At 34.1% G+C, this 14,742-nt stretch overlaps 1 protein-coding gene across 2 annotated transcripts; it reads right to left on the bottom strand.

The window, feature by feature from the left end:
• Nucleotides 1-86: 86 nt before the first annotated feature.
• LOC117316466 (E3 SUMO-protein ligase NSE2-like) lies at nt 87-7,855 on the bottom strand. Of its 2 annotated transcripts, none has more exons than XM_033871065.1 (6): nt 7,713-7,855; nt 7,305-7,485; nt 6,109-6,215; nt 5,560-5,707; nt 4,867-5,065; nt 87-1,245 (listed from the first exon to the last, which is right to left on the bottom strand). In XM_033871065.1, the coding sequence occupies exons 2-6, from the start codon at nt 7,435-7,437 to the stop codon at nt 1,125-1,127; spliced, it is 708 nt and encodes a 235-aa protein (XP_033726956.1). In that variant the 5' UTR covers nt 7,438-7,485; nt 7,713-7,855; the 3' UTR covers nt 87-1,124. The 2 variants fall into 2 exon arrangements, with proteins under 2 accessions (XP_033726956.1, XP_033726957.1); XM_033871066.1 differs by having other exon boundaries at nt 7,658-7,838.
• Nucleotides 7,856-14,742: the final 6,887 nt, after the last annotated feature.

The raw sequence follows: 14,742 nt of genomic DNA, 5'->3' as shown, positions 1-14,742 counted from the left end.
TTTAAACTTTAATCTTGAAATTCTTTCTTATTTTCTATCCTTATTTCTGAAATAATGAACTTTTAAGGGGCAACCTTTAAACTTGACTCTTAATTAAAACATACTGTTCCAGATGGCAAATTTATCACCTTTTTTGTAACACAATTGATGAAATTTTAATTAATTTAAAGAAACAAATATGTTTTACATATCAAAATTAAAATTTTCTCTATCAATCAATATAGTTTTTGCTATACTTCTTCTCCCTTCCTCAATTCAATCAATCTTACACCTCTCTCAAACATTTTAAGTTCTCTCTATCTCTATATATTCAATTCTCAACTTTTAAAAATACATCTTCTCAATTCTCACAATTTCATCTCTCTCACTCTTGAATTCTTCCTAATCCATCATTATTTCTTTTCCTTTCTCTCAATACAGCTAATTATTTACATATGCAAATGTACCTTCCTGGAAGATCAGAAAACTACACTTAATAAGTATGTATATCTCACCAAGGCCGATTCTTGATCTACAGGTATTGCAAATCTTTTATACCAAAATGTTCTCACTTGTAATTAAAAAAAAATGTTAAAATTTAAATTTTTTACAGAAACACTACTTGTCTATCAAAATTTTCATTAAATTCTTTTTGTCACAGATTCAAATCATGTCTTCAATTAGCACTGATTAAACGTTAAAATTTTTCTATAATTTTCAAAATGAATCATGCGTGACAAATCTGATACAACACAGCTTAGATTAGAGCTATTTCTGTTAAATATCTACCCAACTTCAGGAATAAGAGGTTTACCAAACAGGGACAATAAAAAGTAGTTTAATTAAAACAGTAACATATACAAAGCCAGTATTTCTCTCGCTTAATAGAATTTTTTTCATGGGAAGGAAATGATGTAAATAATGAAAATAAAATCAACATGAAATCCTATGGCTTCCATTTATAGCCTACAAGTATAATTTCATCGGAATTACCAGTTTTATGTTTAGTTTTTTTTTAAACAGATAAACAACTGTCCAGGTACATACAGCATATTACGAGTTCATATTCATATCCAGTAGAACGTTAACTTGTTAAAAAAAAATAGCATTCAAAATTAAAACTTTCACACGATTTAATCCTGATGCTAAGTTCGCTGTGAGCGTTTTCCTCTTTGTTTGCGTTCGATGTAACGTTTGAGTTCGCGATCTTCTTCCAGACAGTTAACGTCCAAAGCTTTTGTGTTCCCACACCCGTTAATAGGACACCTGGAAAAAATCAACGTTTCAGTAAAGCATTTGTACTTGTTTATCAATGTCATCCTTGATACTCTTATACTCACATCTAACTCTCTGCAGCCCTGGAATATTTGTTGTGGGAAGCATTTCCTTACATTTTCCTTGGAAAAATTGAAAGTTACACAACTAGCTATTTGATAGGTTTCAGATAAATATTGACCAATTGCATGGCTGATGCATTTCTTGTGAAGATCAGATTAGTCAACGAAGATCAATGCTGGTCAATTTAACGGAATGGCGACCCTGAGATTTGTTTGACGTACAATCTGTGGTCGTCTATGGGCAAAATCTCAGGCACACAACTAGCAATTTGATTGGTGTGAGATAAAAAAACAATGGCCAATCGCACGGCTGATGCATTTTTGGTGAAGATTTAGTCAACGAAGATCAACGACAGTCATTTAAATGGTATGGCGACCTTCAGGTTTGTTTGATCTACATCAAATCGTCAAACTAGCCTTTTTGTTTCGTCCACAAGACAGCAGAGATTGAGCCTTCAATTTTGCAATGATGTATACGTACTACAAGGGTGCAGAGAGCGAAAGTGAACATGGCCACAGGATTTAGAGAATGCTTCAATGTCAAGGTCATACAAGTGTAACATGAATGTTCCATACTATACAGAGTAAAATGACACTATGACTTTAATGTTCCATATTATACCAAGTAAAATGACTAACTATGACTTAAATCTTCCATATCAAACAGGGAAATGACTAACTATGACTTTAATCTACAATATCATATAGGAAAATGACTAACTATGATTTAAATCTTCCATATCATACAGGGAAATGACTAACTATGACTTTAATCTTCAATATCATACCGGGTAATGACTAACTATGACTTTAATCTTCAATATCATACCGGGTAATGACTAACTATGACTTTAATCTTCAATATCATACCGGGTAATGACTAACTATGATTTAAATCTTCCATATCATACCGGGTAATGACTAACTATGATTTAAATCTTCCATTTCATACAGGGAAATGACTAACTATGACTTTAATCTACAATATCATATAGGAAAATGACTAACTTCGACTTAAATCTACCATATTATACTAAGTAAAATGACTTTAACACATGATAGATGATGGACTCATGACTACAGCCCTCCAGAGGAATCTGTGGTCGTCTTTAGGTGATCAAAAGAAAATGTATCTTATGTCCAAAGGATGCTGCTTTAATGAGGGGAAATCACTCATATGTACACCATCATCAAGAAGTGTTATAAGGCTTCAATAAGGGGAAATCACTCATATATACACCACCACCAATAAGTGTAATAAGGCTTCAATAAGGGGAAATCACTCATATGTACATCACCACCAATAAGTGTAATAAGGCTTCAATAAGGGGAAATCTAGTACACCACCACCAATAAGTGTATGGCTTCAATAAGGGGAAATCACTCATATGTACATCACCACCAATAAGTGTAATAAGGCTTCAATAAAGGGAAATCACTCATATGTAAACCATCACCAATAAGTGTAATAAGGCTTCAATAAGGGGAAATCACTCATATGTACACCACCACCAATAAGTGTTATAAGGCTTCAATAAGGGGAAATCTAGTTCACCACCACCAATAAGTGTAATAAGGCTTCAATAAGGGGAAATCTAGTTCACCACCACCAATAAGTGTAATAAGGCTTCAATAAGGGGAAATCTAGTTCACCACCACCAATAATTGTAATAAGGCTTCAATAAGGGGAAATCACTCATATGTACACCACCACCAATAAGTGTAATAAGGCTTCAATAAAGGGAAATCACTCATATGTACATCACCACCAATAAGTGTAATAAGGCTTCAATAAGGGGAAATCTAGTTCACCACCACCAATAAGTGTAATAAGGCTTCAATAAGGGGAAATCTAGTTCACCACCACCAATAAGTGTAATAAGGCTTCAATAAGGGGAAATCTAGTTCACCACCACCAATAATTGTAATAAGGCTTCAATAAGGGGAAATCACTCATATGTACATCACCACCAATAAGTGTAATAAGGCTTCAATAAGGGGAAATCACTCATATGTACATCACCACCAATAAGTGTAATAAGTATATAAGGCTTCAATAAGGGGGAATCACTCATATGTACACCACCACCAATAAGTGTAATAAGGCTTCAATAAGGGGAAATCACTCATATGTACATCACCACCAATAAGTGTAATAAGGCTTTAATAGGGGAAATCACTCATATGTAAACCATCACCAATAAGTGTAATAAGGCTTCAATAAGGGGAAATCACTCATATGTACATCACCACCAATAAGTGTAATAAGGCTTCAATAAGGGGAAATCTAGTACACCACCACCAATAAGTGTAATAAGGCTTCAATAAGGGGAAATCACTCATATGTACACCACCACCAATAAGTGTAGTAAGGCTTCAATAAGGGGAAATCACTCATATGTACACCACCACCAATAAGTGTAATATGGCTTCAATAAGGGGAAATCACTCATGTACACCACCACCAATAAGTGTAATAAGGCTTCAATAAGGGGACATCACTCATATGAACACCACCACCAATAATTGTAATAAGGCTTCAATCAGTGGAAATCACTCATATGTACACCACCACCAATAAGTGTTATAAGGCTTCAATAAGGGGAAATCTAGTACACCACCACCAATAAGTGTTATAATGATTCAATAAGGGGAAATCTAGTACACCATCACCATTAAGTGTAATAAGGCTTCAATAAGGGGAAATCTAGTACACCATCACCATTAAGTGTTATAAGGCTTCAATAAGGGTGAAATCACTCATATATACACCACCACCAATAAGTTTTATAAGGCTTCAATAAGGGGAAATCACTCATATGAACACCACCACCAATAAGTGTAATAATAAGTATATTATATCATTAAGGCAACTTATTTTTACTTCCTTTTCTAACAAACTATAATTGACATTGTAATCTTAAATATCAAGAGATTCTTACTTTATTTAACTCCCCCGATTGACAACGATCTATGGTATGGTATAATAAATCAGAAAATTTGGGTAATCGGGTGGCACAGTGGTAACTAACACTTCCCCAATCAAATGTAAAAAGGTATGAGGTCACCTGCCCAACTATTTGAGTTTTCCCTGGGTACTCAGGTTTTTCCAACAATAGACCCCTCATGCATTTCCTTTGGGGCCAACAACTGATCAGGCGTTAAAAAAGTCTGTAGTGACCTGCCCAACCATGTGAGTTTTCTCTGGGTACTCAGGTTTTTCCCCACAATAGACCCCTCAATGCCTTTCTTCGGGGCCAACAAAGTTCACATTTACATACGAATACTTATATGAATTAAAGTGGGGAAATCCCCAAAGAACCAACGTCCATTCAGTGTAGTTTAGGAAAAAGTTTGTCTTCTAGGTCTCAGATTAGTCAACTAGTAACTAGTAACTGATTGTTATTCAGCTTCAAATGTAACAGTCACACTAATAAATTGTGCCCTGATGACAGCCTGTCTAGCAGGCCAAAACATGTCGGCAGGATCATTTTCAAACCTGGACTCTGGAGTTGCTGCTCTTCTTTCATACCTTGATACGATTACTTACTTCGCACGCTTTCCTTTGTTTTTGATGTGTTGCATGATGCCCTCCTTGTCATACTTGTGTCCACATAGTTTATTTTTCACTGGATTTTTCATCTCCATTCCTGTATACGGACATCGAGTATTAACCTCTGGCTGTGTCATGGCCACATCATCGTCTACTGTACTTGATGACCCGGCCAATGCTGGGACGGACTCGTCTTCTATACAAACAAGATAAATAACTTACAGGTTTGAGCATTTATTTTTATGCTATTTTTTAATTTTAGTAAGTAAAATTATACATGTATTAGATGATATAAAATACAATATAACCTGCCTAAACTGGAAGTCATCAGGACCATTTGCCCAGTTTACACAGGTGTCTGTGTCATCAGTCAACATTAGGTTGTGTACTATTTTTGTTTGAGCCGCTACATGCATATCAACTCACTGGGTTTATTTAAATATGGAACAGCAACCACTTACTCTGTGTTCTGATTAATTAGTTGTTATATTTTACCTGTGATTCATTCTAGATCCTGAATCCTTATGATTTCATCATAATCAGACCGTTATAGTTTTACCTGGAATTTATTTGAGGTCCTGAATCCTTACGATTTAATCGTAATCAGACCATTTTAGTTTACCTGAGATTCATTATGGGATCTGAATCCCTACAATGTTATGATAATTAGACTAACTGTTATAGTTTTACCTGGGTTTTGAATTTCCAATATTCTTTCCTTGAAGTCTTTAAACTTTTCATGGTCCTGACACAGAAGCTCCACATTGCCTTCTGGCAATTCTTCTAAAGTCTTATCAAGCAGACTCTCCAAGTCCAAACGCTCCCGTGACTTGGATGCCTAAGAAGGAAACAACTCTTTATAATTTGACGCACAATCTTTAACATTTTTTGAGACCATGAATTCCTCTAAATATTTTATTCAGATAACACAATATTTACTTTTTTCTTTGATCTTCTCATGCAAAGTTTGTTTTTGCAAGTCAATTCAGTATCTCGTTTGATAAAAAAAATCACTTGTGCACCCAATATTATCAGCTTTGAAGCCAAATGCAATTCTGAAAGGAATAACTATGACAGAGAAAATTCACATAACATTTTACTTATAAGACACAGGGGCTTGAGACATTCTATACAATCATAAGGCGAGTGATCTGAGGGTTTGACTCGGGGTAAATATTTCATTCTGGGTCAAAGGAATGTATCAAGCCCCTGTGATAGAAAGAAGATACAGTATCTTACCTTGTGTCTGACTTGCTGAACTGCCTCCAAGAACCTGTGCAGATCTGATTCCATCTTTATATAACTTTTCATAACTGCCTCTAGCTCCGTCACCCCAGCCTCATTTTCTGAGTTACACATATACATATGATTTTATTGTAAAACAATTTCGGTTAAACTTATAGCTAGATAAAATGTTGAAAACAAAAATGTAATAACCATATATATATTCTGTACTCCTATAACATTAGAGGCTGCTGATTGGCTGATTTATCATTTGACGCTATGTGCCGACTGCAACCTCTTATTTCCCAAGTGCTATAAATTTTTGCGACCTCTTATTTTCCAAGCGCTTTAAATTTCAGGACAGAAAAAAAATTTGATTGTATCTTTCTTTAGTGCTTAAACCTTGATGACAAATATGTGCACACACAGTTTATGCATTAATGTTCCCATTCAATTTCTCCAATCACTATAAGATAGCATCAAAATAATTATTTATTACAAAACTCAGCTGCACTCCATGGCTTAGTTGACCAAACTTTCACACATGGCGGTTTTGATCAATACAAAACTCAAAATAATGTTTCGTATGAAACAAATGCTAGCAACGAAAAGGAAAGCTATTCTGTTCAATTTCCCATGTGGATATTTTGTATTCTGTTTTCATATTAACATGACCTTTTTGCATCTCTTCAAGAAATTGCTGATGTTGTCATCTTTGTGTCGGCAGAGAAAAAAAATAATCATCTATGCATTTTTTTCAAAAGAAATCATATTTTGTCTTTAATAGGTGGCGAGGACTAATTCCTTTAACCCTTCGTTGATATGCATTTATGCAAGAATCATGATTCTTCTTTTTATTGAATTTTATACCGGTACTTTCTCAACCTTACCTAGTCAACCTTTAACAGTTTTGGATCAATTTATACTGGTTAGCACAGGAGGCCAATACGTTCTAACTCAAAATATGTGGACTTATTGCAGGACAATAAAATAGTAGTGTTTTTAAAATTAAATTAATTGAACTCTGAAAGGCATGAGTTTGTTGGTAAATACTCGCCGCAATATACCGCTCATCTAGAGGATCTACTCTTTAGCTTGATTAATTGAGCATAAGACTAGTAAGCCAGAGGTCCTGGGCTCAATCCCTAGTGGAGGCAGTGATTTAAATCTAATGATAATGTGCTCTGTTACCCTTGGCATTGTTCTGTTACCTTTGTCATTCTCCACTAAGTCTTGTACAACATCAATTGTAGTCTCCATCCCAACATCAATATATTCCTCCACAGTTTTCATTGACTTGATCGCCTGGTCAACAACACCAAAATGTGTGGCACCTGAGGACATGTTTATAGGTTCGACGTGGTTCCTTTAATTCTTGTTCACAAATCAATTCTGTAACATTAATCTCAAAATATAGGACATTTCGCCAGTGACATACAATAATACATACGTCCCTGATTTAACCAATGACAGAGAGTTTACATAAAATGCATTCACAGACCAGACCTTTAACTTCAGAACAAAAACTGCATAGTGATGTGAGGGAAACGTCAGGATTACCTACTTATATAATGACCTTCCCTGGTCTCCAATCAGATAATACGATTGACGTCAATTACCTTATTGTGCCAACAGGTAGCTCAACAGTATACTAAAGTATCAAACCATCAATAATGACAGATCGCTCATGGTTTGCAACTTTCAGTTCAGCAATCATCAGTAACTCCCGCTTTTCTGCCAAAGACTTCCACACAAGGGACGCAACTCCAACGTCTATCGCGAATTCAGGGGTCATCTCAAAAATGTTGGTGAACCTAAAAACTGATATGAGAGAAAACAAAATAAGCTAAAGCTGTGATCTAGAACGTGCTGTAAAACACACAATTTCAAATCCTTCCCTAAATTACAAAGCTCTTTCCTGTTACGTACAGACAACAGCTGGACAAGTTTATATGAAGATGGACGATTCATTTTCTAGCTTAAATAAAATTATCTATCAGACGCTGCTTAAAACAATGTAAAAACACCCTTTCATTATCGACATAATGAGTAAACCAATCATCACCGAAACCAGAAGACAGTAATACATTTCTAATTGACAACGCCAATTGCGGTTTCTGTGATTGCAATCAACGTTTTGTCATAAATTGAATTTAGAACACAATTATCAGATTTAATTAATTTCAACCAATATTTAATCATTCGAAATTTGCTGGTTATATGTATAGGCAGACGTCCTAATTAGACCTTATTTAGTGTAAACCATAAACGATGACGTACTCTTCTTAACATTCAATATTCTTTTTTTTAAGAATCAACATGAACTCTACTGATTCCGCAGCATTAAAATGTTTTGCAACCATAATTAAAAACAGAGGATACATAAACATCAAAAACATTCAGTTTAGATTCTACATTGAGGGACAAACTATTACAAATACATAATGCATTATACATACATTTTCGACCTTGTTCAGCGTAATTTTCCGCCATTTCGGAATACAATAATTTTTGTTTTCTCACTATTTAACGGTAAGCTGCCATTTGTCACTGTATTGTTTTAGGGAGTCTAACATTTTCTGCAAACCGGAAGCAGATTATGAAAAGAGGACAGCGTCATCTGCATACATTAGAAGGAACAAAGAGATATCTCTTAAGAATAAAGCGTCACAGGAGGTGTAAATAAACTCATTTTCTAAATCATTCACATACATGGAGTAAAGGAAGGGAGATAACATCAAGCCTGGTGAGGTTGAAACAAATGCAGACAGATCAGATTTGTACCTAATTTGATTTGACTTTAACCCGTCATATAAAGATCTCAAAGTATTTAGTCATTTTCCTCGAATAACTTTATGAAAAAGCTTCAAAAATAATTTATTTCTATTTACACTATCGAAGTCCTTATGATAATCAACAAAACAACAGTAAAGCTTACACTTGTCAGACAGCATTTTATTAATAAAACCATGTAAGGCAAAAATAGCATCATTAAATAATTTAAAAAGGCAACTTACCAATGTTATTCCTCTATAGTTATTTGTATCATTTGCGTCACCTTTTTTGAACAAAGGAAAAATAATACCCTTAGACCAGACTGCATGAAGGGAAGACGCCCGAATCAAAAATTACATTAAAAAGTTTTGAAAGAATAAGAGTAAATGATTCCTTATATTTGACAAAAAAATCATTAAGAATGTTATCAATCCCGGGCGATTTACCTAGTTAAGCGCTTTTTAAACATTCATTACTTCTGTATTCGTAATATAGGAATCCAACTCGTCATACACATCTAGCGGGTTATCAAAATCTGCCTCACCATTACTTACAGCTTTAAAATGTTCGTAAAAGTCCCAAATATTCAAATAATTCTGGGGTTTTTTGGGGGTTTTTTCCAAAAAAAAGATTTTGGTGTCTTCTACTTAATATACGGTCACCTTCTGATCTAAAATACTTACGCTTTACATGTCTTTTATAGAATTTATATCTACGCTTGGCTTCGACAAGAGACATTCTGTTCGCAGGACTTCTATCGGAATTAAAAGAAGATAAACTGCGTCGATATAAGCTGTAGAGTCGTCTACAATTATCGTCGAACCAAGGTTTGTGGACATGATGTTTTGTTTGATATACAGCAGAAGGTGGAGAAAAGATTTTACAACATGGGCTAAATATTTCATTTATGACAGATGAAAAACGGTCAACACCATGATCTACTGACACTACCGAGGGCTGCGTGTCATTAACAATATCATGTAACAATTTAATAGCTCATTAGAGCTAATGTTGATTTGTTATAGTTTGGTTTATTTTTTAACGTCCTATTAACAGCTAAGGTCATTTAAGGACGGCCTCCCGTGCGTGCGACATGCATGCGTGTAATATGTACCGACTATCAATAAAGTTTGAATTGAATTTGAATTTGAATTGAATTGAATTGAATTGAGCCATGCCATGGATACATGAGCGAGTATGCGTCGTACTCGTGTATAGAGATGGCTGGGCGACCATTCGGACGTGATGACATCATTTTTGTTCCAAATGCACATAGACAGTTTTAGTAATCTGCATATGAATATTGAAGTATTAGCCTATATCGACCATTTTGGACCCGGCCTTCAACACCGGGGTTGGCCATGGTTAATATCCTATACTTTTCCAAACGAAAAATAAAAATGATTATGAAAAATTAAATAATTAAAATAAAATAAATAATCATAATAACATGCAATTAATTTCATCCCCTTCTCAAAGGAGAATGTGACTTCGTTGAAAATGAAATTAGAAAATTTGGTATTTTTTAAAGCATGCACTTTATTTTTTTCCGTAATTAAAGTGTATTAATTGATGCTGAGTTGGAGAACATAAAGCCAATTTGAACTATTTTCAATGTCACAATGGTCATGTAAATATTCTTAGTTATTCCAATATATTCTTCTCAATAAGCAATTTCAATTTCAATTTATTTCCAAATGCTACATAGTATATAGGATCCCAAGGTACATATATATCATATAACAATTCATGCATACAAAATGGCGGAGAACTAATTCTGACTATAACTGAACCACACATAAAATATAAAATACATGTGACATGTCTATAGTATGCTAATTACACTATGACTTTGTTGGCATCTTATACATATCTTGCTAAGTTACGAATTTCGCCAATATTATTGACACACAGTAATTGGATAAGTTTATACATTGACGGTTTGCGCCAGTAAAATGGTTTGATGTATTTTTTTCTTAAATCATGAAAACTTTTTCATACTAGAATAAAATGATACCCATCTTCAATATCTTGTCTACATTTAGTACAAAGTCTTTGTTCTCTTGGTAAGTGAACATATCTACCTGTCTAAATAGTTAAGTTATGAGCAGACAGACGTAATTTTGATAAACAGGATCTATATTTTACATGTATATACTTTGTCAAATAAAACTGCAAAGTAAAATGATCGACCAGATATTCATAAAGTACGAATTTGACGAGGTATCAAGTAAACCTCCTAGATATTGTTGATGTTGATAAAAAATTCTAACCAAGAGGCCCAGACACCTAATGTCGGTCATGGCACATGCTGAGATAAAGGGCTACCTGATTTGTGCAAGTGAATGACTTGACTTATCTCCAGGGTTACAGTGGTCAAATATGCTTAAAACATTTTAACAAAGTTCTTCTGAAAACTCGAAAGACTTAGAATGATGTCATTTGGCCAGTGATATGCTGGGATGAATTACCTTCATATATTCTTTAAGGTCAGGGATAAATTTTTTAGATGTTTTCACCTTCAACCCTCTTCTGATTAATGCCAAGGGAGCGTCACAGGCCTATTGGGTCTCTTGGTTTTAGTTAAGCCGACATGCAGAATACCAGGAATGCTACTTCATACACCGTGGCCAGGCGCGGTCATACCTGATGACCACCAGGTAAGTTCCTGGTAAAAAAATCGTCACTTACTTGTATTTGGTAAATTTCAAATCCATCACTTCACACATTACAATGTTCTGGAAAATGGAAGAGGGGGACATTATCTCCTAAATGCTGGCTACAAGTATTCCATAATGACAAGAACGTCCAATAGAGCGTACTGGGGATGTGTTAATTAGAAAAGATCTTAATTACAATGCATCATTAACCACTGTTGATAATATTTCTGTTGGAAATTATTGACAGAATCACAACCATCAGCCCGCCACTCTTGGTCTTGCTGCTGATGATGTGTTTGTAGAAAACCCGAAGAAAAGATGTAGATGGAATTTCACCGGTACCATCACTATATGATGAAGAATAGGGAGTTCGATGCAGATGTCAAAACTTTGATAGAGAAAATTCCTAGCAAGACCAAGGAGGGAAAAGGCCAATGTTTGTTTGTTTGTTTGTTGGAGTTTTACGGCCCATCGACAACTAGGGTCATTTAGGGCCAAACAATGATATCGTTTTGATTTTATGTGTTAAAATCAGATAAAATTGGTCATTTTAAAAAGCATTTGTATTGTATATTTAGATCATTATGATAGAATTGATTATTGGTTAATTAAAGAATATAGAATAGATCAATTTCTTCCAAGTAGCTCAATAATGTTTTTGAATCCAGGAAACTGAATAGAGTTTTCATATCCGGGACTCGAAAGTATTTATCACGAATATGTTTGAAATCGGAACATTCCATTAAAAAATGCTCCACTGTGAATTGAGCATCACATGCATGGCATATTGGTGGATCTTCTCGTTTTAAAAGGAACGAATGAGTTGGGTATGTGTGCCCGGTACGGAGCCGAGAGAGGACTATTTCCTCTCTACGATCCTTCCGACCCGGAGTAAACGCTTTAAGTTTCGGCTGTATTTTAAAACGTTTGTTGTTCGTCTCGAGAGACCAGCGTTGCTGCCATTTACTCTGGATGGCAGAACTAATTATAGGTTTGAAATCTGTATATTGTATTTTGATATTTGTTTGTTGCAGATTTAAAGCATGTTTTGCTTGGCGATCAACAATTTCGTTGCCTTTAATTCCGACATTCGTGAAAAGGCCAAGTACCAGCGCATTGATACTAGATTGTGCAACGAGAAGGAGAGATTTGGGAATGGCGAACTTGGCGTTTACGCTTATGCTGACGCAGCTTCTCATTAAATTCATCTGAACATATTCGCTTGAAAATTTTTAACTGCAATATAATCTGTGATATGAAAATTTTGCTATTATATTTACAGCTATATTATAATTAATTGTCCAGTGTTTGTACGCAGAATGCGGCTTTCTGATTGGTTGAGATTTTTTTTCATACCTCTATCATGTCTATGAACAACATCTGAAAACGGCGTGAAATATGTGACGTCACAATACGGCCATTGACATTGCGTATTGATTTCTGAAAAAGAATCCCTTATAAGATCAGTTCAATTGTACATAAAACATGTTTTAATTTTGAAAATCAATTTCAAAAATTAATTATAAGCGTTGATGTCAATTATTTTTTAGTTTCATAGGGGTATGGAAAAAATTTTTTGCAAACGCGGATTCATACAGTTTGCAAACAATTTTTTTTCATACCCCAATGAAACTTTTAAAAAATGACATCAATGCTTAAATAATGAATTATCTTAGTAATTGGGCATTGATTTTTACCTTTTGCTTTATTAGCATATACAATGTAAATTATACTTGTCAAGATAGTGTTTTAGCTAGACCTGTAGTTACCGAGTGTTTGTGTTAAATACTAGTGCTAATTCTTAAATTATAAGATATGTATTATCATACAACTTCTGTGATAATTCAACTGTTTCTTTTTTCATGAATTTATAATAATGTTTTCTTATCAAATATATAAAACATAAAATAATATTGATATACGAAGTGATTTTTCTATAATGGTAAATGTTTAAAATAAAATGGTGAAGTCTTATGACTGATTGTTAAAATTATGTTTGAATACAAATAAGTTATGATATGAACTACATTTTTTACATCCATTTTCTTTATAAATAAATGATATTGATCAATAAATATTTATTTTAGATACAATATAAGTGTGGTAGTTTAGATTAATATTCATATGTATATATTTTAAATGATATATATGTAAGTCTTGATTACTGTGATAACTAAATTATTAATAAATTATTTGTAACTGGTCAATAAATTAAAACATTGTATTTATGATCTATTTGAATGCCAGAAATTTGCAAGCAAAAATCATAATGTGCTATTATGTTTTATGCTTGCAAAGCTCTGGCATTCAATAGATCATAAATACAATACAAAAACAGTTCAATGCTTAAATAATACATTTCGTTTAAGTTACTCAAAAAACTTTTCTATACTTTATACCTAATTAGCTACAAAGATGTACATGCACAGTGTTAGTGGTCTTCATGATAAGATTATTTCAAGTTAAGTTATTTACTTTCTACATCTATATGTGGTATGACGATATTTAATTAATATATCAAGGCTAAATTAGAAATCTTTTGTAGAATGTCTATTTGTACAGTTCTGTTTGTCGCCATTTAACACAAAGCATACAACTACATGTACATGTATTTGGTATACATGATCTAAATTATCACACGTTCAACCTGCGTTGGGATACACATACATAAGAAACGTACTCCTAGATACATAAGATCCTTCAGAATATCATCTGAAATGTCAATGTTCTCATGTATAACAGACGTCTTACCCAGCAACACATGCGACATTTGTTCTTCAGGTAAATCGGACAAATGTATATAAAGTTCAATAGGAAAACTGTCCTACCTATTTCTCACCTAAAATCTCAAATGTTGGCTAGACTGTAAGGCACCCATTGATCGACACGCTTCATTGATGAAAAGTGAACATTTTACTGAACAAGCAAAACTATTTACCCCCAGCAAGGCTTTCAATACAGTTAATCATAGTGTTCTTTTGCATAAAGTGAAATTCACGTAAGGAATATTGCCTGTGTATGACGGCATGATGCAAATCAGGGCATTGCACACGTAATTTGACCTGTGCTTCAAATACCTATCCCGCGAATAACATGAGACATTCTATTGTGCAATATTTTGTTCCCGTACAGAAATAGAAGTTTCCTGACATTGTGTCCAGGACAGCCGTAACACTATATACATATACATACCATACACAAGAGGTATAAAGTG

The sequence above is a fragment of the Pecten maximus genome, chromosome 18, assembly GCF_902652985.1.
Source record: "Pecten maximus chromosome 18, xPecMax1.1, whole genome shotgun sequence".
In the NCBI taxonomy this organism is placed as follows: domain Eukaryota; kingdom Metazoa; phylum Mollusca; class Bivalvia; order Pectinida; family Pectinidae; genus Pecten; species Pecten maximus.
This window is presented reverse-complemented; position numbering and strand designations above follow the sequence as displayed.

Excerpts from the sequence above, each read along its gene's own strand:
- LOC117316466 (XM_033871065.1), bottom strand. The coding sequence starts at position 7,437 with ATGTCCTCAGGTGCCACACATTTTGGTGTTGTTGACCAGGCGATCAAG. Across the intron at positions 5,708-6,108 it reads TTCAGCAAGTCAGACACAAG|GCATCCAAGTCACGGGAGCG; the intron begins GTAAGATACTGT and ends TTTCCTTCTTAG. Across the intron at positions 1,246-4,866 it reads AACAAAGGAAAGCGTGCGAA|GTGTCCTATTAACGGGTGTG; the intron begins GTAAGTAATCGT and ends GATTTTTTCCAG.